Genomic DNA, 25066 nt, shown 5'->3' with positions numbered 1-25066 from the left:
AAAAAGCTCCTTGTTACCATGAGGCACCTGGTAGAGGTGGCCTCAGCACGTGGTCCCCAAGGCCGGGGACACGAGGACTCGCTGGGACACTCCTGCCCTGGTGTGACACCAAAAGCAGGTACCCACAGGTCACAGCTCCCGTCCCAGGTGTTCCCAAATCCAGCAGCATCGCGGGCGCTGGGGGGTCAGCCCCCTACTGCCCCACATCAAGTGTTGGCCAACACCAAGACCCAAGGGCAGGACCACGAACCCCCAACACCAAACCCCTCCAGTTGCTCCCCCCAGACTCCACGGGGAGAGGGACGATTTCCAAGACTATGTGAAAACGAGAACAAGGACGACAGAGCATTTTCTGAACACAGCCCGAACAGGAGCAAGTCCGCCCAAATTCCCCGTGAACACAGATAAAAGCCGATCGGATCGACTGTTTCCAATCCTGGAAAATAACCCGCAGGATCGGGGCTGTTTTGGGCATGCTGAGCACAGGCTGGGGCTGGGAGAACAGCTATTAAGGAAAGCGGAAGCGGTTTTCAATTTTAAAAAGCCGATGACAACAAGTTTTTAGATCAAAAGAAGCCTTTTCACAGAAAGTATTCTGCTTGGGCAAAGATATTAATCAATCGGGCTGGAAAATGCTGCAGTAAAAATCATTTTGTTTGGGACAAGTTCCCAACTTGGAATTTGCTCGGAGGACGTGGGGGTTTAAACATCCATTTCTCTTTTAATGAAAAAAGCCGCTGGGAAACCGAAGAAGTTTTGCTGCAGATGAGATTTCATTATTATTTTTTTTTTTTTTTCTGAGCTGAAGGGTGGGCAAGCACAAACTCCGCTTTGAAAACTGAGTAGATTTGTTCAACCGTGGCTGCTCTCGACTGCTTTGGAAAAAAAAAAAAACAAACATCAAAATACCAAAGGACACGGCAGAGAACGTGGCCTCGAGGTACCCGATCGCATCGGGGCTTGGGGGGGTCATCCGCGGCCTCGCGAAATCTCCGCTCCATAGAGTCACAGTTTGGGTTGAAGGGACCTTCCCAGCTCATCCAGTCCACGAGCAGGGACATCTTCACCCAGACCAGGCTCAGAGCCCTGTCCAGCCCAGCCCGGGATGTCATCAGGTCCAACCATGACCTAAATCCAGCACTGCCCCATGTCCCTGAGAACCTCATGTCCGTCTGTCCAACCCCTCCAGGGACGGTGACTCCAGCACTGCCCTGGGCAGCCTGTTCCAATGCCCCACAGCCCTTTGGGGAAGAAATTGTTCCCCAGATCCAACCTCAGCCTCCCCTGGCGCAACTTGAGGCCGTTCCATCTTCATGCCCACGTCCTCGGAGAGGTTTTGCTCCCGTGCTCTGGGCAGCCCAGCCCTGGCCCAGCCCCTTCCCAGGTGCCTCAGGGCAGAAGACGACACAGAGCAGACATGGGCAAGAGGATCTGCTGATTCGAATCCTTTAATTCCTGGAGGTCGGGGGACGAATTCCTGGTTCCACCATTTCAGGAGAGCAAACCCAACCTCGTCGCCCCCTCAGCATCACTTCACTCCCTTTCCCCACAGCAAAACCCCACGATCTCCCTCCAACCTCCACCACCAGCTTTGCAAACCCGCCACCCAAAAACCACATCGAACATCCCCCAAAAACCCCACCAAAGGGCTAAGGAATGGGCCGAGCAACCCAGCTCACACTTCTTAACGGCGTTTCAAACCTAAAGCCCCAATTTCTGCATCCCAGGCGAGAAAGGACCGAGATTTATGAGCATCATTCTCCTCCTGGCCGCGGAGCTTGGCCATCCCTTGCACCAGCTCCCTACCTGCTGCTTGCCTTTTTTTTTTTTTTTTTTTTTTTGCTTTTTCTTTTTTGCAAAGAAAACGAGTTGCCCTGGAGCTGAGTCTCCATGGAAACGTGGGTTTTTCAGACACTCAATGAAAAACGCTGGCACGGAGAGGCTGGTGCAGGAATACTGATTCAGCCCCAGCGTCTGTAACACTGACTGCATTTTAATCCCGCTCCGCTACCCGGCGAGCTAAAAATACCCCGTGCCCCGTCGCCTCCTGAACTCGCGTAAACAGCTTAAAGCAACACAGCGACGCTGGAGCAGAAATTCCATGAATCAGCTAAAAGAAAAAAAATTATATATATATATATATAAAAAGGGATGGGGGAGGTAATGGTGGGGTCTAAGTCCCTGTTGTAGCTTGGGGAGCACCAGCTTGGTGGCAAAGGGACAACCGGGTTTTTGCACCACCTTGGGGGTTTGTTTTACCTCGCCGAGATGCCCTTTTCCAGGTGAAAAAGCAAGAAGACACGTTCTCCAGCCAGCTGGGAGGAACGGCATGTTCATTGGCATGCCGAGCTCAACACATAGCGCTGGGGGAAGGAGCCGACTGTCCCCAGCGAGGGGTTTGGGGACAGCCTGGGGTGACCTTGGCTGCCCGCTGGCAGCCGCGACCCGGCGCGGTGCTTCCCCTCCCCGCATCGCTTTGAGCGCAACACGTCAGGGTCCAGCAAACGGTGGGGACATGGGGGCTGCCAGGTCACCCCAGTGTTACTGGGACTGTAATAGGCAAATAAGATCATTTTCTCCTCCTCACAAATAGCCGGGACTGTCCTCAGCTGACTCCCAGAGCTGCTTTTTGCAGAATACACAAACACCTCCTTTTTTTAAAAAAAAAAAAATTGTTAGTTGTTTTTTGGGGTTTTTTTTAATTATTAAAGGCTTTCTCCCAGCAGCACACTGGGAAGGAACACCTGGATGGGGAAACTGAGGTACAAACCTGCTTGCTCAAGACCTGCCTACAAACTGGGAGTGAATCTGGGTTTCCCAGCTCCCCCAGCCATCGCCCGTCACCCCCAAAGCATCGCAGGAACCCCCCTACCCCCGGGACGGGGCGGGATGTCCCCAGGGACGGGGCATCCACCACCTCTTTGGGCAACCTGGGCCAGGCTCTCACCACCCTCATAAATAAGGATGGTGGGAGCAAAGCTGCAGAGAGATGAGGCTGCAAAGGGCTTCTCAACTGACCACCCTGAGCTTGGGGAGGGGGTTTCCACCCAATACGGACCCAGCACACGAGGTGGGGGCTCTGCAGGATGAAAGGACTTCACGGGGTCACACCGATCCCAAACAGAACCAGGCAGCAACTTGTGTTGCTTCTCTTACCTTCACCATCCCCACTCCAATACCACAACCAGCAATATTCCACATACCAACAGCCCCAGAGCTGCTCTGGGGGGTTATAAACTCCCCGGTGCTCCCAGCTCCACCTCCCGCAGCCCCCAGGCTCCAGGTGTCCTCAATTAAAAGCCAAGATTAGGGCAGGGGAGCAGCCGCCTGCTCTTTGCCCAGGTGTTCAGGAGACACACCTGCCATGGAGCCTCCCGCTGCCACCCCCCGGGGTTGCCGCAGCTCCCCGTGTGCTGTTCTATCCCCCCCCAGCAGCCACTTTCCTAGATTAAAAATCATGCGCTCATCACCTTGGCGTGGAGCCTCTCGCCTGTTTTTATTGACAGCACCATCTTTTGCTGATTAAAATTCCTTTAAGTGCACCCGATGGCCAATCCCAGCCCCAAGACCAGGGATGTTGTCACTGTCACCTCCCCCCCTATATCAGGTTTTTCTGCCCATGTTCCCTCTCCACTACGTGTCCCCGGGTGCTGCGTGTCCCTCCCTCCCTGCTTGGTCTTGGCTTCAAAAATAAAGGAAAAGTGTCAAAATTACTCCTGGAGATGGAGAAAAGGGTGATTGTTTTTTTTTTCATTTGGGAAAAGCAATCAGGGGGTGTAAGGGTGTGCCAGGCTCCATCCCTGGACGTGCCAGGCTGTCCCGTCCCCTTGAGGTCCCTCCAGCAGCCTGGCAGGTCCTGAGTGTCACCGAGACACTCTGAGCGCTCCTGGTGCCCAAACACTGCGCGAGCAGCGCCCCGGAGGGATGCAGGTGCTCAGCATCCCTGGACCGAGCATCCCCGGTCAGCCACCCCCGCACTCGGCATCGCTCCGGTGATCGATCCGTGACCGGGGACGGGCCCCGGCGCATTCGGCAGCACGTGGGGCTCTCACGAGGGCTCTGCCGCCGCAGTGGGACGCGGAGCAGCTCGCTCCCAACCTCCCAGCATCTCGCTTTAATTGCTCTTTGGCCCCCGGCCACCGACTGCTCACATTTGTGCCTGCTCGCTTTTCAGTTTTGTGGCAGCCTTTCAGTTCCCCCCTCCTCGTTTTAACCATTCCGGCCTCTCCCTGCATTGCTGGTCTCAAATAAATAAAAGACCTTGTGATCGTGGAGTGGGTTGTCAACAGGGAGAGCCACAGAATCTCCATCCTGGAGGTGTCGGCTGAGGCCCGGCCAGCTCGCTGCAGCAGTGATGGGGGTCGTGCCAGGTCTCTTTGACTCACACTGCACCCTGGGGAGGTGCGGGGGGTTTAAATCTCCTCTGGAGTCAGTCGAGACGCGACATCGGGAGCCCCCAGCCCCAAAATCACATGGAATATCAACCCTGGACCCGTGAATCAGCTCAGTGCCACCTGCTCAACACTGGGCCAGGCTGGCCAGGCAGCTCAGGGAGAACCGGCCCACTCACCCCAATGCACTGTTCACTCTGAAACCTAAGGGTGGCACCAGTGTGGCCATAATGCTGATTATTTCATCTTTGATAGAGCAGGCAGAGCCAATGCATTTGTCAGCTCTGCAGTTCCTTTTCCTTCAACAAATGAATATTGCGTGGATATTGAAACCCGTCTGCCATGGGCTTTCCAGCAGGCTCAGCTCCAAGCCATGCGAGAAAGCAAGGAGTGCGGCCACAACATCCAGGCAACGCTGCTGCTGAGCTCCCCATCCTGGGGAGACCTTCTGGTCTCTGACCTGCCTGAAAGGAGCTTGGAGCCAGGGGGGTCGGGCTCTGCTCCCCAGGAACAAGCGCCAGGACCAGAGGAAACGGCCTCAAGTTGCGCCAGGGGAGGTTGAGGTTGGATCTGGGGAACAATTTCTTCCCCAAAGGGCTGTGGGGCATTGGAACAGGCTGCCCAGGGCAGTGCTGGAGTCACCATCCCTGGAGGGGTTGGGCAGACCGAGATGAGGTTCTCAGGACACGGGGCAGTGCCAGGGCTGGGGAACGGTTGGACTCGATGAGCTTGAGGGGCTTTTCAACCAAAACAATCCTCTGATTCTCTGATCCATGCTGCCAGGGCCAGCTGGGGTGGGGACGGGGCTTTGGGGACACACAGGGAGCCGGTGGCGAGGACACGCGGAGGCAGGAGGGTCCGGGAGCTGCCTCAGCTCATGAGGGTCTTTATTGGAACTCCAGTAGGGCAGGACAGACGGAGGCATGCGAACAGGACAGACGGACAGGGGAGGAGTATTGCCTTGGTCACAGAGATACGGAGCAGCGTTAGAAAGACACTGACCCTTCCAGGCCAGCCGGCTTCGCCCCCCTCACCCACCTATTGCTTCCCGTCCCCGAACCGACCCGTTTGTCCCCCCCCATCCGCTCAGGTCTGCACCCCGGGGTGAGCACCCGTGGCAGGGGGGTGACGGTGCAGCCACCCACGCCGGCACCTCGAGCGGAGCCTCCAAATCCCTGGCGGCCGTGAGACGATGGAGGGGTCAGAGCGGGGCTGCAGCCGCGGGCAGCGATGTCTCAGGGAGCAGCTGGCTAGGCTCTGGAGGCGGGGGGGCGAGGAGCACCCGAAAGCGTGGGCCAGGGGAGGGGGCAGCCTGGGGGCGCGCGGGGGAGCTGGGCTGGCAGCAGGCAGGGGAGCGGGGCCACCCCCGGCACCGCAACATCCCCTCCCGGCCCCGCTGCCCTGCGGCACCTCTTTGGGGGGAACCCGGCTCACAAACCCCCCCAGGCCACGGAGCTGGTGGCCGGAGCTTTGGGCTGCTGTGGTGGGCAAGGAAAGCTCCTTGGGGAGAGAATCCTTCAGCCTTGGGGTGAGCATCCCTGGGGGAATGTGCAGCCCAGCCTGGGGGAGAGCATCCCTGGGCTTTGGGAGAGCATCTCCCTCGGGAAATGCATCCCTTGGCCTTAGGGAGAGCATCCGTGGGGGACTGCACATCCCAGCCTTGGGGAGAGCATCACTGAGCCTTGGGGAGAGCGTCTCTCAGCATCGGGGAACACATCCCTTGGCCTTGAGGGAGCCTCCCTGGGCTTTGGGAAGAGCATCCCTTGGGGAATGCATCCCTCAGCCTTAGGGAGAGCATCCCTTGGCCTCAGGGAGAGTATCCCTGGCATCAGGGAACACATCCCTTGGGGAAAGGTTCCCTTAGCCTCAGGGAGAGCATCCCTTCCCCGTGCGGAACGCATCCCTCGGGGTACACATCCCTCCGCCTCGGAGAAGGCATCCCTCAGGGAGAGCATCCTTCGGGAAGAGCATCCCTCGGGAGAGCATCCTTCGGGAAGAGCATCCCTCGGGAGAGCATCCTTCGGGAAGAGCATCCCTCGGGGAGAGCATCCTTCAGGAACAGCATCCTTTGGGAAGAGCATCCCTCGGGGAGAGCATCCCTCGCCAAGGCGCCGCCTGCATCCAGCCGGGGCTCAGGAGAAGGTGACCACCTCACCCTGGGGGTAATTGGAAGAGAGGACGTCTTGGCAGGTGTCTGCAATTAAAGACACAAGCATTAAACACGGCATTAGACACCGGTTTCGTCTGCTGTTTGTGGAGAAACAGGAGAGGGAGAGAAAGACTGAGCTTCCAGGGGATCCAAACTTTGCAAGGTGCATAAAATAGAGTAGCTACAAAGTGAAATGGAGCAATAAAATGCTGCTATTTCATCAGTAAATCACGCAAAAATGTTTTTTCAGATAGACCCAGAGATGGACACCTGGGAAAAGATTCTCCAAGAGAAACCAGATGTGGAGTCAGGGCAATTTTGAGGGTGAAAATGAAGAGCAGAGGGAAGAAGCCATCCCCACTGCAGCCCCGTCCTCCCAGCAAGCTGCTCTTGACCAAATCTTCCCAAACCAACCCCAAGCCAGATGTCCCAACGCCAAGCCTGGCACATTAATATCCTGCAGTGTTTTTCCTTGTCTCTCTCTCTCTCTCCCTCTCAGTCGTTATCATTGAATTAATTAACATTGATTGGAGCTCTGAGTCACGGCACCGCCTCTCTCCGTGTGCCAGGACCCGGGTTCCAGGCGAGATGGGGAGACAGCGCCTGATCCACCCGATAAACCATGGAGCTGCCCTTTCCACTCAGGGATTTTGCTGCAAAAACCCAACACCAGCTCCCGGCCGCAGGCTTGACCTGACTTTCCCCTCCTGCAGACCAAACACAGCTCCCAAAGCACCTCATTTTCCCCAAAATAAAGGTCTCATCCTCCATCAAGCATCACAGCTCAGTGCCTGGACGCGGAGGCTTTTCAAAGCCCCGCATCCCCAAAAATCCCCTTGACATTAAAGTCCCTAAATCACAGGGCTTGCAGGAGAGGCTCCCACCTCCCGACCTGCCACAATGGACCAGTTTGGGGTCCCAGCATCATCCCCCAGCAGCAATTTGGGGACCGGCACCGGCCACGCACAAAGCAACCGCTCCAAAAACGTGACCTCTCCTGGTTCAATCGCGCCTGCGAGCAGCTAAAAGCTCTCGGCAGAGCTCGTGGCCTGCTGGAAACATTCCCCGTCAGGTCGATTGATTTACCAGGGACACGACTCGGCTTTTAACTCCCTTCTCCTCCTCCCCGTTCAAAGCCATTTGGTGTGCGAGCTGGAGACCCGCCGCCTGCATCCCCCGGGGACCTGCTTCGAAAAGCAGCTTCCCAGCCTCGGGAAAAAAATTAGCACGACTAAAAATAAATAACAACAGCCAAGATTTTTGTTGTCATTGTTGTCGTTTAATCGCTGTCCCCCAGACAAAGCCACCAGGAGAAAACCACCCTCCTGTCTCGGTTTATCGTTACTGGCCCCATTCTGCCCCACTGGCCGGTTCCAGCCCTCTCCCTTTGGGGCCACCTTCCCAGCCCCAAATTTTCAAGGATTTTTGAGCTCACACAGCCCCAGTTTTCCCCGACAAGCATCTCCCCAAACACCCTTAAACGCTCCCGCCAGGGCTGCCAACCTCCAGCCGCTCTAGCGCAATGTTTGGGTAGGCCCTACACTAACCCTGCTTGGTCTGCCAGTGCACTTGCTGCTCTTTTTTCCTGCCTTTTTGAGGTTGTTTTGCTTTGTTTCGTTTTTTTTTTTTTTCCCCCATTGAAAGATCTGTTTGCAGACAAGAGGCTCAGGAGATGCTGGAAAAGAAATCACCAAAAGCCAAACGGCTCCCGCAGGGCTGGGCATCGCAGCCCCCCAGGACAATTTGCAGGTCCCTTCTCTTTTCCCCGCTGCAGCAAGAGGGGGTTGAAGAGCCGGCAGAGCCCCCACCGCGCTCCCCAGATGTCGGAGCTCAACATCTGCATCTCCCACAGCGCCCATCGCCACGGGCCACCTAAAAATGGGGAATTTTGTGGCGACTGAGCAAAATCCAGCAGCTGCAAGGACCAGAGGCACTTCCCTGGGGGGGGTCAAGGGGAGGAGCATGACCCACCCCCCAGCAGTCTGTTAGATAATTTTGGAGCCTCCATTTACCTTTTCATGGGTGAAAAGCATAAGGATGGATTGCCTGGGGCGGAGGTAACGAAATAACAGACGTGGAGCTGGGAGGCACCTATTTATAAGCTCAACTGCATCTTATTTTGCATCTGCCTCTGCTCTCCACATTCCTCGTCAGCACGGGCAAGGGATGGGGTTGCTATTTATTCGAATTTCTTTTTTTTTTTTTTTTTTTTGCCATCAAATAAGCGCTGAGGATTTTTCCTGGCAGCGCTGGGGAAGCCAGAAACAGGCTGCTTCTGGGTAGAGCAATTACTCTCTTGACATCTTCACCTCCCGCCCGGTTGCCTGACAGGCCTTTCTATTTTCTCAGCTCTTTCAGGCATCTCCCGAGAAACAGAGCGGTTGTTGCAATGATAACAATTAATACTTTGCACGCAACCCGGGATGGCAGCGCAGCGTCCACCGAGTGTCCCGGGAGAGGGGAGAAGGAAAAAGCTGCCGCTGGATGATGGAGATGGGGGATCTGTGGACATGGAGCTGCTGGAGAGGGGCCAGAGGAGCCGTGGAGATGATCCGAGGCTGGAGCAGCTCTGCTGTGGGACAGGCTGCGAGAGCCGGGCTGTTCGGCTGGAGAAAAGAAGCTCCGGGGAGACCTTAGTGCGGCCTTTCTGGGCTTAAAAGGGGCAGATAAGAAAGATGGGACAGACTTTTCAGCAGGGGTTGTTGCGATAGGACAAGGGGTGATGGTTTTAAACTAAAGGAGGGAGATGCAGGCTGGATATAAAGAAGAAATTTGTCACGCTGAGGGTGGTGAGAGCCTGGCCCAGGTTGGCCAGATTGGTGGTGGATGAACCATCCCTGGAGACATCCCAGGCCAGGCTGGACGGGGCTCTGAGCAACCTGAGCTGGTGCAGATGTCCCTGCCCATGGCAGGGGGGCACTGGGGGGGCTGGGAAGGTCCTTCCCACCTGTCCTGACAGCCGCTGCACACCAGTTGATTTTTTGGGGATTTTTTTTTTTTTTTGCAAATGCCGTTTTAGGACTCGAGCAGGGGCCGCCAGCCTCCTATTGATTTATTCAGCTCAACAAGAATAAATCAAACAACCTTGCTTTCTCCCGCTGCTTTTCGCCTTCGCGGGAACGTGCGCTCCTCGCCAGATCCCTAAACATAGATAAGTGGCTGGGAGGATATTCGGGGGAAGTATCGTATATTCTTGCTCTATTCTTATCCTATTCTCTAGGCAGCCAATTTTGGCCACTGTTTGAGATAAAACCCTGGCTGCAGAGATATTTAGCGTTCTGCTCTTCTGATCCACTACAGTTCCCCTTATAACCTCATCCAGGGGATTAACCCCTGCTAACTCACCCCAAAACCAGCCCAGACCCTACCTGAAAATAACAAGGTGCTGTTTTCCCTCTCCCGCATCCCCCAAATCACTTGTTCAGAAGGAGGCGGGGAGGAAGAGGGAGAAGATGCGATGGGTTTTTCAACAGTTTGGTGCCTCCCACTGAAATCCCTCCGTCTCCCATTTGGGGCCGGGTGGTTTTAGAGGAGCTTTTTTGCACATTAGTCATCCCTTCAGCCCGAGTTGCATAACGCCACTGCTAAAAATTGCATCCTACCGGCTCCGTGTCAGCTCCCAAACTCAACCCTCCTTGCTCTGATGGGGATGAGATTTTTTTTTTTTGGGGGGGGGGGCGGTCCACCGAGGGTTTTCCACATCAGACACATTGGGATGAGCTGATGTGGGAGCCTTGGGGGTAGAAAGGAGAAGATGGGATCTCTAGGGATCTGTGGCTGCATCTGCTCCAGGGTTAATCCTCTACTTCCAAGACAGTCAAACCCCAAAGTTTTGAGTTGATCTGCTGCCTTCTGTAAGAGACAAGGCAGCAGAGCTGGTTTTTCATGCCTGGCTCATCCCCAAAGTCAGCGCCTGACCTTGGTTAAATCATTTATGATTCAGAGGCCACTGAAATCACGGAGGGTGACCTTCCCTCTCGCACGGGCTGGGGATGTTCCAGCTCCTCCTGCTTCCAGAGGAGCCGCTCGAAGGGGAGGATGCTCCAGAAAAGCACCGGGACGGTGCTGCCTTCAGTGATTCACGAACCTGCTGAGTTACCCCAACGGTTTCGTGCGGGAATACACTTTAATTACAGAAATTCAAGGGATGCAGCTACACCAATGACATGCAATAAACTGGTGAATCGCCATCACGGCACAGGGGGAGGAAACCACTACAGGACACCCTGGGCAGAGGGGGGATGCGGCTCAGCCTGATTTTACCCCAAATCCAGAGAAATTCCCGCTCCGGCACCAGGGACCCACATTCTCCTCCCCACCACCTCCCAGCTCTTCATGGAGCATCCACACATCACTTTTGCCAAATCCTTTATCCCACCCCTGCATCCTGCAGCCTCCACGGGGCCTTGGGGCTGTTTTCAAAGTGCCAAAGTCACCTCCAGCCCCAGGCACCTCTGAGGTTGGATGGAGCAGACACAAACCAGGAGGAAATGACTGTGATTTAAGCAGAAAAAGGCACAAACCAAGAGGGGAACCACTGCTGGGCAGGGAATAGAGGTTTATTCATCTGTTGCCTCCAGAAACTTGAGGCTGATATTTAAAAAAAAAAAAAAAAAAAACCACCACACATAAAAAAAACCCAACTAAAATTATGTGAACTCAGCCACTTCCAGCACAATGATATATAATTTTATGAGTCAACATGTCCTTGTTTCCACCACCCTTTGCCCAAGTGCAAACAGCCCACGGGAAGGAGGGCTCGACACCAGCTGGGATCGCATGAGTTGGGCCAATTTATTTAGGATGAATAACGTTTCAAGGGCGAAAAAAAAAAATAAATAAACAAACACTGAGCAAACCCTCAACCCAGGCCAGGGATGGTCCCAACCACACGGACACGAGACAAGTTCGATGGAGACATCACACGTCCTGCAAAGCGGGCAGGGGGACACGGCGGCAGCCGGAGAAGATCAGAACCTGTTCCTCAGTGGTGGGGACGTCCCAGCTCGGTCCCCTCTGGTCACAGCCACGGGGACACGGGAAAAGGACGGGACAGAGCGACAACGACACGAGAAAAGCAGGATCCGGGCAGCGTTTTTATAGGATGGAGGGGACGGGAGAGCAGGGACGTCGCAGAGGACAGGGAGAGCTGCAGCGGGACGCCAGGGGAGCCAAGGCCACCGCGGATCCTGCCACACCATCTATGCTGCTCAGGCTTCGGGATTTTCCATAGCCTTGGTGGAGAAAACGGACAGGTTAGAGCCGAGCAACTTCTTTCCCAAGGCTCGGAATGCAAAGAGCACCGGGGGTGAGCATCGCCCGGCCCCACGCACCCCAATTCTACCCGCTAAAAAGAATTCAGAAAGGGTTTTTTGACGGCAACCAAGCTTCTGCAGGTCCAGACCTCCCCTCCCCTCGGCTCCCAAGGACTCAAGAGTCGTCGATGTTGGGAGATCAAATCGTTGGCTTTTGTTTCCTAAATTGCTCAGAATGAGGAATGAGTCTGGGGATTTTGTGGGCTGAAGCAAACAGGGAAAAGCAGCAGAACTCAAAGAAATATGGGATTTGGAAGGAGTTATTCCACCAGCTCTGGTTTTTAAGCAGCAAGCTGCTGCTGCTGACACCTTTCTGTAAGGAAAGGAGCAGGTTGACGTGCTCATTATTTTCCATAAGAAATCACGTTAAAGAGCAAATATTTCTATTGCTTTAAGCATGGGAGCCCTTCACACTCCCCTAAAGCGCCAGAAGTTGCTCCAGCTTTTATTGAAAAGCAACAGCCAGAATGCTCTTGCAGGTCAAAAGCCACTTTTCTTTCCGGGAGTAAGCTATGTATTTGCACTGAAAATCGGATTTTTAGGTCCAAACAGCAGCCCTGTGCAAAGGTGAGCCCCAAGATCTGCTCTCCAGATTGCTACCGGTCTGCTGCCAAAATATGGAAAATTAAGGATGCTCCTGGCCGTGCCGCGCTCACTGCATCTTCCCCGAGAGCGCCCGAGCGAGCAAATCCAGCAAATCCAGCACCAGCGAGCTGCGGAAAAGCGAACGCGTGCGAGCGAGCGTGTGTGCGTCCGCAGGGGGGGCGGGGGAGGCGGCTCCTGACAGCAGAAAAACAAGGTGATGGATGGTCCCTTCGGCAGCGCCAGGCTCGGAAAGCGGCCCCGACAGGGGGTTAATGGTGCATTTGGGGTTCTGCTTCGATGCGAAGGCTCTGCCGGTGGGTGCTGGCCCGGCCAGGCTGCTTTGGGCTGGGGTCAGGGATTAACGTTCACGCCGGAGCGACCACGGCATCACCCCCGAGGAGGATGCTGAGGCACGAGCATCGTCTGGAAAAGGCTCTGCAACGCTACCTCTTTAAATCTGATTTTTATATCCTCTCTTTATACCTTTTTCCCCACTCATTTCCCAACCATGGGAGGCTTGAGATTCTTCAACCCCTTCCCAGAACTCAGCCCCCAGGAGACACGGCTCCCCCAGCTCCCGGGGGACTGAGGCCCATCTGCCTAAACCTGTTGCTGATTCAGCAAAGCTTTTCCAATCCCTGCAGTGGCAGCGAGAGCGGAATCAGGCCCCTTTATTTATCTCTTGGCACAAATCCATGCAGCGAGCGAGGAGGGAAGCGAGCACACCCAGAGCCTGGGAGCCCCATCCCGAGCTGGGGATTTTTCCCTCCTACAGCAGCTAATGCAAAGACCCCTTGCTCCCCCTCAAAATACCCCCAAAACCCGCATCGGGCTCATCCTTCAGCAAACCTCGCTCTTTTCCTGGGAGCTCTTTGAAGAGCTCACGCATTTCCCTGCCACCCCGAGCCATGCACGTGGGAAGCAATCGTGCTGAAATGCAACCAGTTCCTGAAAACCTGGGGTCACTGTTGGGTGCAGCACCCAAAGACATTAATTTGGCAGAGAGAGTTTATGGAGTTGGGACTTGCTGGAAGCCGCTCTGGTGACGCAAGGACCTGCTGATGTGGTTGAGCACTTTACAGGGATGCTCTTTGCCCTCTCGCTCAGCTCACGGAATAGAAAAGGATGGAAATGGGCACAGGAACAGAGCCAAAAAATTGTGCTGCTGGTTTCGATTAAGTCTCAAGCATCACAGTTTGGGGCAGCACTTTATAAAGGCTCTGGGTTGCTCCAGGGCCCCTCTGCAATAGGACTCTGAGGACAAACCTGCCCCAAGCCCAACACTTCGTTTTCTCCATCAATTTAATCCCAAGCCCCGCTCACAGCAGCGCCTGGGCAGGAGCTCAGGGCTCCATCCCTCGAGGCCACCGCGGTTTTCCACCAAATTCATGGCCAGGTGCCACCACACAGTCAAGCTGCAAAGCGCTGGAGGGTTGTACTCTGCTAATTACCGCCGATGCCGCTCATTAACGGAGCCAGTATCCCAGCAACTCGCATAGGTGCTAACCGAGGTCACCGGGATTGCTTTAGAAATGGGTTTGTTGCCAAGAAGCCGTATAGAAGCATCTTATAAAGTGGGCAGCGAGGCAGCAGGTGACCCCAGGGGGCTCTTCCCCAGGCGCTGGCAATGCCGCACGCCCCACGAGCAGACGCTGCGGCTCCCGGCACACGTGCACGGTGACACACGCTCGGAGCCAGCAGCAGATGGGGACGGGGTAACGCGAGCAGGCGGCATCGCCCGGGAACGCCTGTGCTTGTTTACAACGGTGGCCGGGGGCTCATCTGCGCGTTGCGTGTCCCCGTGCAAACGTGGGCTCATCCTTGCTCCCTGCCACAGCCAGTGCCACCAGTGGGTGCTTGCGTGTGCGTCCCCACGCTCGATCCCACCCCGACCTTTGAGCCGCCCCAAGGAGAACGACCGCTGGAATGGGGCTCGAACCGTGACAGGTGCCGAGATCCGCAGCGTATTCCTGAACCAGCTCCATCTCCTGATTCCCACAGCTTGTACACACACCAGTACCTGTCCCAGAATCTGACAGATGGCCATCAGCAAGTCGGGCTCAGAACCAAGCTCATCTCAATTTGCAGAGCTGCCAGCATCCCAGTACCAGAACAAACAGCCTCAGCAGGAGATAAATCAGGGCCGAGGGAAGAGGTGCCGCTGCGGCTCCCCACAGCTTTTGGCTGGAGCACAGGAGGCTGCTTTGTCCCCCCGATCATCTCTGGTCACCACTAACCCTGACCACACTGGGGTGTTTCTCCAGGGAAGACACCACCCCTGGGCAGCATCCACCGGTCCATCCCCAACAGCCCCAGCGAGATGCAGATATTGAGATTTTCTTCCCCAAAGGCCACTCAAGCCCCCCTGGACACCAGCTCCACCTTTCTCCAGCTGCAAGCTCATTTCAGCAAGGTGGGGGTAAGTGACCCACATGTACACATCTATTTTTAATCGTAAAAAACACTCTGACATTTGCAAGAAAGGCACCAGAACAAACCAAGAAAGATCACCAAAGTGCCCTTTCGAATAGCTGCTGCTGTCACCGTGCATGAAATAAATCTCCTGGTCTCCTGCAACCAAGTAATGCAATTTGGGAGCCCAGCGAAAACATCGCTGGATCCTCAGCCCTCAGATCTACTCTGATTCTTCTGGCTTCAGTGGGACCAAGCTCAAATGCTTCAGTTGAAGAGATGCCTGACTTGAGCATCTTGTAAGGATGAAGATCAGCACTGCCTTTCATCCCTCTCCTTCATCCCTCCCAGCTCAGCATCCCCCCCAGTCTGGAGCAGGGTTAGAGCCCACACACCTCTTCACATTAGCAGATGTTAAGAAAAGAGACCAACTTCACAGACCAACTTCAGAGACCAGCTTCACTTCCAGAGCTACATCATCCCGCACCACCCTGGACACACAAGAAAAACTGCAGAACTATCAAAACTGAGCCTTGTCCTAAGAGTTAACCCAGCAATCGAGGGGTTTGTGGCTCAAGGTGGGTGCTGGAGGGACTGGGGTGCTGGGAGGTGGGCACAGGTGGAGCAGAGGAGGCAGGTGCCAAGGGACCAGGCTGAAGAGGAATGTTGTTTTGCCTTGGGAAGAAGAGTTTTGTGTTTTCCTGACTCGTCTCCCCCACAGTTTCCCATAGAAAACCTCAACATTTAGCACAGCTCCCTTTCCAAACACCGAGGAGACAGCCTTCCTGGCAGCCCGGTGCTTTTGGCAAGACAGAACTTGACACATCGCGGCTCCCCACGCTCGAACCCACCAGAAGACATCAGAGGGGGAGAGGAAAGGAAACACCTGTGGACTTTTTTCCCCCACTGAAAACCTTTCAACCGCCTTCAGTCACAACTTCACCACCTCCCCAGGAGAGGTGTCCTCCTGACTCCACCCTCAGATGGGTGACAGAGGCCCAGGAGATGCTGGGGCACTGAGGAGCAAAGGGACGGACCTGTCCCCAGGGAGACCATGGGGTCACAGACCCCAAATGGTGGCAATCGAGGGAGGAGAACTTGGGGGAGGAGAAAACAAAAAGGGTTGAGCTCGCATGGAGAGACATGGTGGATGGAGATGGAGCAGATGGAGAGGCAGGAGGACAAGTGGATTTGAGCAGAGGACAACAGCCAGGCAGGATGGAGATGACCCACAGTCTCAGATCGATGCAACAAACCTCCACCTCACCCCTCCCAGAGCTGCAGCATCGGCCGTACCTTTCTGGATGCCTCCGTCCGCTGTGCAGGAGAAGTCACCCGTGGTCAGCAGGAAGCACGTGGAGGATTTCTTGTTCTTATCACGGGTGCTGGAGCGTCGCATGGGCCGCTTCTCCTCATCGGTGGGCGACAGCGGCTGCTCCTCATCTGACAGCACCACGTTGGCCTCACCGTTCTGCTTGGAGTCTGCAAGAAGGTGGCAGAGACCCATCAGCAGATGATAAACCCAGAGGACTAGGTGCTTAGGGTGGCCAGAAGGGTTTGCTTTGACCATGCAAGGAAGCAGAAGACCAGACTGCAGATGGCCCCAAACAACACCCACAAATTCAGGTGCTGATCCCAGCCTGGACATGCTAAATTAGAGTGACCAGGGAGCAGGACCACTCCAAATTTTAACCCCAAACAGCAAGTCTTACTCCTACTGAGGGTTATATACCCTGCGTGAAGCCAAGGAGGGTTTGCCACCCTGGTCTTTGAGACCCACCTACCCACCCACCTAATTGGTGGGAATTAGCTCTCCAAAATCCACACAGGCTGCTCAGGTCAGTGGTGAAGTGTTAATTGATGTCATCTGACTCTGGTTCATTAGCTGAGAGGATGCTCTGGCAGGTGAGGGGCTGGAGCTCCTGGAGCAGTGCTGGGGTTGACCTGCTCTTCCAGGACAGCGACCCTGCCCCACTCCACCAGGGCTCCTGGGGTGCATAGGCACATGGAAAAGGGAGATTTATAAAGAAAAACACCTCTCTGGGGCGTGTGGAGCTCCCTGTGTCCCCACGGGTGAAGGACCATCTCTGCTAAACATGTGGCCAGATGTGCAGCTGCTCAGGGCTGACCCAGGGCATGGCCTTTCCCCCAATGCCTGGAGGGGGGATCTTGATCTGCAGCATCCTGGTCCACCAATACAGCACCCAATGCCCAGACACCCAAGGGCCCTTTCTGCACCAAGTTATCTTTTTATATTTGTTATATTTCCAAGTATTTTCTCCTGACTGCTGTGCTTTGAAGAACATGGTCTTCAAACATGGGATTAACCGATGAAATGTTTCGTGTAGATGAGGTTCTTAGGGACATGCTTTAGTGGTGGACTTGGCAGTGTTGGGTTAATGGTTGCACTTGATGGTCTTAAGTGTCTTTTCCATCCAAAAAGATTCTACAATTCTATGAAGTTCTCGCCAACCCAAGAGCTGGGAGCCACGTCCTGCAGCAGGACAGTCTGCCGAGCCCCTGGGACATGGGGAACCCAAAGCACCACCCCTGGGGGCTCCCGGAGATCCCCCCCTCCCTCTGCCCCACCGTTGGGGTCTCACCTGACCGCTTCCGCTCGGCCGCCCCCTCCTCTACCGCCAATGGGCAAGTGTCACTCTGGGTGCTGTTCCGGGGGGAGTTCTCCTCGGATTTGCAGTAGGTAGGAGAGTCCAGCGGGGCCGGACGGGGTATATGCTTTTTCTTCTTCTTTGGCAGCTTCTGCTTGGCCATGGCCAAGGAATAGTACATCCCAAAGTTATTGACAATGACGGGCACGGGCATGGCGATGGTGAGCACCCCGGCCAACGCGCAGAGAGCCCCCACCACCATGCCCGACCAGGTTTTGGGGTACATGTCGCCGTAGCCCAGGGTCGTCATCGTGACCACGGCCCACCAGAACCCAATGGGGATGTTCTTAAAGTGAGTGTGGTCGCTTCCACGGGGGTCTGACGTCTTGGCTCCGATCCGCTCGGCGTAATAGATCATAGTGGCAAAAATCAAGACCCCCAAGGCGAGGAAGATGATGAGGAGCAGGAATTCGTTGGTGCTGGCCCGGAGTGTGTGGCCCAGCACCCGCAGACCCACAAAGTGCCGTGTCAGCTTGAAGATCCGGAGGATCCGGACGAAACGGACCACTCGTAGGAAGCCCAGTACATCCCGGGCAGCTTTGGAGGACAGGCCACTGAGACCTACCTCCAGGTAGAAGGGCAAGATGGCCACAAAGTCAATGATGTTGAGCAGGTTTTTAACAAAGAGAAGCTTATCTGGACAGCAGATGATGCGAACCAGGAACTCGAGGGTGAACCACAGGACGCAGACGCCTTCGATGTAGGTGAGGATGGGCTCCGTCTCCACTTTGCGCGTCAGCAGGATCGTCGTGGTGTTGCCAACTACGAGGGTCTCTGTCACGTTGACGTCGATGTTGAAGGCCTCATGCGTCTCCAGGCAGAAGGTTGTGATGGAGACCAGGATGAAGAAAAGCGAGGCAAAAGCAACTACCTGCGAAAGTGGAAATTACACGGGCCATGAGCTGGTTTGGGTCAAACACTCCTGATTAGTTGATTTGGGTCAACTTTTCCTCTTTGGAGGAGAGCAGCAATTTTACGAATCACTGTGACAACAACTTTGGAGCAGCCTGAGATACACTTTTAGTATCACCTGCCCTTGGTACATCCCTTCTATACCCTTACTAGTGAGTAGTGATAGCAGGGATGGGAGAAGTCCTCATTCGACACCTCAGGAGCTTCACTGCCACCACCCACTTCCCCAGGACCAAGGATGGAGAACAGGGAGGGTTCCCTGGACCTGTCCCATGGGTTGGCAGTGAACCTCAGTGTCTGGGGCCATCAGGCCAGGAACTTTCTTCAAGTCCTACGATATGTACAGAGGAAGGCGTGCTGGGGTCCAGCTGGAGATGTCCCAGAGATTACAGTGATGAGGATGGAGAGAGACCTGCAGCAGCCTGGCTTTGGATCAAACCTCCGCTGGGAACACCTGCGAAAAGGGACCTTTGAAAGGACTGAGTCAAAGAGTTTTCCCCCACATTCATCCCAAACCCCGCCAGATGAGATGTTTGCATCATTCACAACTGTGAGGTTTGGGGTCTGGAGGTATCAGAGATGTCTCCTCCCTGCTCAGTGGTGGATGATGTCCCCATGAATGGTGGGACCAGGAGGAGAGGAGCAGGCAGAGCTCAGCATCCTGCTGAAGCCTGGACCTGGTGACATCCAGATGTCCCCATTTCTCCCCAACTGGTGAGACGCTGCTGCTTGGCTTTGGCTGTGAGCGAGAAGGGGATGGCAGCACATGGTGGAAATTGCCAGCTGTGTCAGAAAAAAAAAACGCAACAACACTTTGTCGTCCCCCCATCAATCCTGCTCAGCCTTCCTCCCCGCCAGGATGAGCTCATGATGAGTCCATTACCCAGAGCATCTGTTTCCAAGAGCCCCCGAAAAAAAAAAAAAAAGGTTTCTGAGCAGAAAAGCTTTTCTTCTACTGTCTTCCAGCACAAAATCCAAGCGGGTTTGGCCTCCTGGGAGCTACAGCACCCTGTGCTGCTCACACCCCAAGCGGGATACGACCTTTTGCTGTCGAATCCACTCGACCAGCACCCTGAGCCTGCTGGAGACAACAGCCCAGGTTCCTCGGCCGGAGTGAATCAGCAGCAGAGAATCAGCCTGAGTCACGCTGGAGAAAACGCTCGTCCCCAGACACGGGTGGTGACGTGCTGGCAGCCCTGAGCCTGCCCAGAGCATCCTTGAGGGGCGTCCCCAAGGGCAAACCCCAGCTGGGTCCAGCACAGAGAGCATCAGCCCTCCAAAAGTTAGGCGTGAAGTTTAAGCCAGGCTTTAACTGATGGAGAAACCTCTGGAAGATGATTCTTCCCCCGGTCCTGCTCGGGGACGGGCTGGGATGCTCGGCTCCCCTCTGGACCACGCGCTGTGATGCTGCTCTGCAGCTCTCGCCCATCAGCCATGTGGAATTCAGGAAGCAAACCCAACAAAAAAAAAGCAGGATCTCAAAACAAGGCTGGTTTAACCAGACAAATATGTCTACACAGCGGTGGCTTAGCCAAAATAATTAACTTTTCAGTTGAGGGCTGAGTAGCATTCCCAAGTTTCCCCATATGGGGCATCTCAGGGAAACATGAAGAATAAAAGCTTCGACTCAAAGCAAAGCAGGAAGAAAAAAATTACCACGGAAGAGGGTGAGAGCCGGCAAACACTCAGCCCTGCTGGATGAGCCGCGGAGGTGAGAGCTGATTTAGCCCCAGGAGCAAAAACAACCTCTAAAAATAGGAGAGTCAGGTTCACAGCCAGTGCCAACCACCGTCCCCCCCAAAGTCAATAGTGCTGCTCCGGTTTTGTGTCAGCTGAAGATGTGACCTGAGATGTCTCAGCTCAGCTTCGGCCTCTGCTCTGAGCTCAAGCTTTTTGCTTTCCAAAACTGTCTCAAAAATAAAATCAAAATCTATGCATACACCCAGTGGCCACCAACACAGCACCAAAATCCCCACCAAACAAGTTCTCCAGAACTCCGACACCCTCCTCCTGCTTCTGGTTAGCAAACAAACACCTTCCCGAGAGCAGCTCAGCCCATGCGAAAAGCAGAACTAAATAATAACGTGAAAAATCTCAGCTGAATTCTTCTGCTTGGGTTTCTTTTTTAATTCAGAGCTTTGCACCACTCGGTGCATCCCTCGGAGACAACAAGCCCTCAGAGGTGGGCAAAGGATCGAGTACTCTGTTCAAAATGGGTAAAGCTCCTGCTGCCCCAACATCCTCTGTGTGTGTTGCTCATACATTTGCTGCAAAACCATCGCTTCGCCAAACCGACCCCCTGCCCCGCGTGCTGCGGGTGGGTGTGAAATGCCGGCAGGATTTCTTACCATGGATAGGGTTTTTTTACACCTCTAAATACATCCAGAGCTCATTTAGATCCCAAATGCCTCTACGTGTGCGTGTGCAGCAGGTTTATAAACTGGGCAGGATGGGGATTGGGGGGGTGAGCTAAGAGTAGCTGGGAGAGGAGGCACCAGCACAGAATAGTGCCCGAGCCAGGGTGGGAGCCCAAAAACGCGCCCGGTTTTGGGGAAAACGCTCCAGGAATGTCGGTGTCTGTGGGTCGGGATTGTCCGTGTGTGCAAGGGGCGTTGGGGGGGAGGTCAACATGCGTATGTGCTCGTGTGTGCGTACGTGGTGTACCGGGTCCCCGGGGATGTGCGCGGGTGAGGGAGGTTGGGTTTGTGTGTTTGTGTCACCGGCAGCCAGGCGCCTGCGCTGGCACGTGCTGGCGGGGACCGTGCGCTGCGTGTGGGCAGCATCGACGCGGCGACGGTGGGGACGGGGCACGAGGACATGGCGGGGCCCGCGCGGACACACGGGGTGTCCTTTGGGGCTGCTGGAGAAGAGCACGAGACCCTCAGGGACAACGACCAGGATCCTGTTTGCTTCAGGACCTGGTTTGGGTGCCAGCGGGCACCAGCCCTGTTCCCCCATCCCACGTCTGGGCCGTTAAACGTGGGGTTTGGCGTTGGCCACGCACACAACCCCGCGAGAGGAACCCGAGCGGTCCTCCTGTCCTAGAGCACCCTGAAACTCTGCCAGGGCTCAGCCTCCTCCTGACAACCCCTCATCTCCGTGTGCCCGGGAGGTGCCCGGGCAGCACCCAAGGGTGCGAAGGGGGCAGGGAGTGGCCTCACCCCCCCATTTCAGTCCAGCTCCCCCAGACACGATACGTTGGGAGGGGAAATGATGGAAGAGATCTCCCCTAGGGTGGGAGATGGCCAAGGCGCCCCATGGGAGGAGGGGGATGGCTATGGGGGGCCCGCGTAACCCACCAGGAGAGTCCACCCCACCCACAGGGATGGGGAGACGAAGACACAACCCCAGCACCCATCCCACCTCCCCGCGGGCGCGTTTCGGGAGCTTACCCTTGCCGCCTTGGACGAGTAGGGATCCTCAAAGAGCGCCCACATCTTGGGCTGCCAATTGCGACAGCAGCCACCCCCTCCGGCAGCGCCCGCCGCCCCCGCTGGCCGGTCATCCATGCCCAGGCGTTGAAGGGCCGTCTCTCTGCCCCCTTCTTCTTCAGGCTCCTCTCCACCGCCCCCTCCACCGGGCTCGGGACTCTCGAAGATGTCCAGGGCCTCTTCGGCATCGCGATGCTGGCGGTAGGTCATCCAGCAACAGGGCTCCACGTCCGTCTCATCGATGCCCCAGTAGGTGAGCTCCTCCTCGAAGAGCGGCCCGCAGATGTCCGCGGGGCAGTGCAGCTTCCCGGTCCGGTAGTAGTTGAGCACGTAGGAGAAGATCCCGGGGTGCCGATCGAAGAAGAACTCGTTGCTTTTCCCGTCGAAGTCAAAGTTGCTCTGGGCGTCGGGGTCGGCCAGCCAGGCCAGGCGGGTGCCCGGCAAAGTCCGTAGGGTGCTTTTGTAGGTCTCATGCCGGGTGCCACCTACGTTGATGGTGATCTTGTCCGACTCTTCCCCTTTGCCCATCTCTTCCTTCAGGCATGTTTTGGAGGGTGGTTTGTTCCCAGACTTGCGTCCACGGTAGGAGGAGACACACACGGAGCTGATCATAGATTTCGGTGGCGGGGAGATGCACGCGACGCGCACCCTTCCTCCGGGCGAGGAGCTGGGGGTCGGCGGAGGCGGCAGAGGGGGCGCAGAGATGGGGCTGGGGAGGGGAAAAGGGGGTTCAGGCTTGGCTCTGGCCTCGGGGGGCGCGCAGGCTGGAGCCGAGCCGGACACCTCTGGCTGCAGGGGGACGGCAGGGGAGGCTGCAACCTCCACCCCCTCCAAAACCACCCCCCCGAAATAAAACCGCCCTAAAGCAGGAGCCAGCCCAGCCCTGCCGGGCAGCAACAAGTGCAGGCGGGAGGGGGCAGCGGGCAGGGCGGGGGGGTCCGGCAGCCCCGGCTCCGCCGCGGGGGGATGCGGGGAGGAGGAGGAGGATGAGGATGGTGCCGCCGACAAGGAGGGAGTAGCGGGGGGGGCCGAGCCCTGAGCCCCGCCGGGCTGCGGGTCCCCCCCGCCCCGGTACCTGCAGCGCCAGGCGCGGGGGGGCCCCGCCGCCCGCCCCTCCCGCTCCGCCGGCTCCGCGCTCCCGCCGCCCCCCCGGGGCCGGGTTCGGGGACTGGGGGGGGGGGCGGCGGCCGGGGGCCGCCTCTCCGCTTCCCGGCGGGGAGGGGGGATGGATGCGCCCCCCCCGCCTCCCTTCCCGCTCCCCCGCCAGGCGGGCCCTGCCCTCCCCGGGGGGCTGCGGCGCCTTGGGGGCCCCGCTCACTCGCGGCCGGGCCGGGGGGGGCCTGTTGCGCCCCGGCGGGGGCGGGGGGAGGCGGCGGGGGCAGCTCCGGGGCTCAGCGGGGGAAGCGCGGCCGCTTCCCGGGGCTTTTCTAAGGGCTGGGAGCGAGCGGCGGGGTTAGAGGAAGCGGCACCGCCCCGCCGGGGGGGCCAGAGACCCCCCCCGCCCCAGCGCCCAGCCCCACAGCCCCTCGCTTCTGCCATCCCTCCCATCCCCGCATCCCTCCCTGCATCCTCCCATCCCTCCATCCATCCTCCCATCCCTCCATCCCCTCCGCCCCCAGCCCCGCCGCCCCCCCAGGCACCGGCTCACCTCCCCGGGCAGGTGATGCTCTGGGGGGGTGCGGGTGTCAGCGCGGAGTGCACCCCGGCCACCCCAGCTCCGCTCGGTGCCGGAGGGGAAATGCAGCCCGGAGCTGCCTGCGGAGCTGGAACCAGCTCTTGGCAGAGGCTCCAGCAGATCCCATCCCTCCCTGGCTCGCAATCCCTCGCTCACCGAGAGGTCAGGAGAGACCGACCCTGAGTGTGGGGGGGCCGTGGCCGGGGGGGGAACTGGGTGCCTGAAGGCAAAGCTGACCCTCCTGCCCTCCCACCCCGCTCCCCGAGCATCTCACTGCCCTGTTTCTGCTCCTGCGGGAAAGATGTCCCTTCCCCGGAGCTGCACCTGCGGATGCCAAGGCCACCAACCCCAGCCAGGGGTCCTTCCCCTAAATCCCCCTCCTTGGGGGGCTCTGACACCCCCGGGTGCTGGTGACGCTCAGCCCCATCTCCTGGGGCTGGGGAGGAGGCGAGGAGCTGCCCTGCCCCTGGGGACAAGCCTGTCACCAAGGCAAAGACCAGAGGGACCCAGTCCTGCCAGCGCTGTTTATTCCTGCGTTAGCACTGCAGGTGCTGGGGGGGGAGATGCAGGTGGGTGCCTTGGGGTCGTAGGTGCGATCCAAGCCCAGCACAGGCCTGCTTTTGGGGTGCGGGGGCTGAGCTGGGGGTACAGCTCTCGGATAAGGGTTTTTTTGGTGCAGGGCCAGGGGTTGGTGAGTGGGGGATGCTGCCCCGCTCCAGCATCCCTGGGCTCTGTGGAGGGTCCCCCCCAGGTCCCCTCCTCACCCCCTGCCCAGGTTTGTCCCCTCAGTGACATTCTCCTCTCCTTACTGAGGGGGTGTTGGGGGTGGATGGGGCAAACGCTCCACCCAAAAAGCCACGAGGCGTGAGAGCCACGCTTAAAAAAAAACCAATCTTACCACCAAGCAAGCCCCGTTCCGACTGTAACTGCAACTCGACAGCTTCCAGGGCCGGATCCTGTGCGGGGGGAGGCTGGCGGAGCTCCGCACCCAAACCCCCCCGGGGCTGCACCAGCGGGAGAGCCTGAAGCCGGAGGGAAAACCGTGCTGGAAAAATCGAGCCTTGCATCACCGGCCAGGCATCCTCATCATCGGTAATGCGAGTTCGGCCAGGAGGAAGGAATGCTGCGACCTGATGCTAATATTTTATCCGGCGACTTTCATCCTGGGGAAGATCTTCGTGCACTCGAGTGCGGCCGTTCCTGGGGTGGGAGGAGGTGGCCAGGCAGACAAATGGGTTGTTTCTGGGGAAGGAAGAGATCTTTTAGCCAGCAACACCCGCCCAAAGCTGTCTGCTCTCTAAATATGCCTTCAGATTTTTAATGTCCATGAAAAAAAAAAAAGAAGAAAAAAAAAAAGAGAGAGAGAAAATAGAAGGAGCTTGATGAATAAGGGCCTTTTTGGAGCAAGAGGGAGTCACTTCTGCAGGGACCTCCTGCGAGGCTGAAGGCATCTCAGATAACATCCAGGTGAAGGATGGAAGGAAGAGCAGGACCTGGAAGATCTCAAGGAGGATCAGCTCCAACCTG

General features: G+C 56.8%; 1 protein-coding gene across 3 annotated transcripts; it reads right to left on the bottom strand.

The window, feature by feature from the left end:
* Positions 1–5478: 5478 nt before the first annotated feature.
* On the bottom strand, positions 5479–24615 carry KCNC4 (potassium voltage-gated channel subfamily C member 4). Of its 3 annotated transcripts, none has more exons than XM_065649227.1 (5): positions 24438–24615; positions 21826–22573; positions 17456–18392; positions 16149–16334; positions 11638–11774 (listed from the first exon to the last, which is right to left on the bottom strand). In XM_065649227.1, exons 2-5 carry the CDS (start codon positions 22474–22476, stop codon positions 11638–11640), a joined length of 1911 nt encoding a protein of 636 aa, XP_065505299.1. In that variant the 5' UTR covers positions 22477–22573; positions 24438–24615. The 3 variants fall into 3 exon arrangements, with proteins under 3 accessions (XP_065505298.1, XP_065505299.1, XP_065505300.1); XM_065649228.1 differs by lacking the exon at positions 24438–24615 and adding an exon at positions 23513–23582; XM_065649226.1 differs by lacking the exons at positions 11638–11774; positions 24438–24615 and adding an exon at positions 5479–6585.
* Positions 24616–25066: the final 451 nt, after the last annotated feature.

The sequence above is a fragment of the Caloenas nicobarica genome, chromosome 21 (assembly GCF_036013445.1).
Source record: "Caloenas nicobarica isolate bCalNic1 chromosome 21, bCalNic1.hap1, whole genome shotgun sequence".
Classification (NCBI taxonomy): Eukaryota; Metazoa; Chordata; class Aves; order Columbiformes; family Columbidae; genus Caloenas; species Caloenas nicobarica.
Note: the sequence above shows the minus strand (reverse complement) of the source record. Positions and strands in the feature narration are given on the sequence as shown.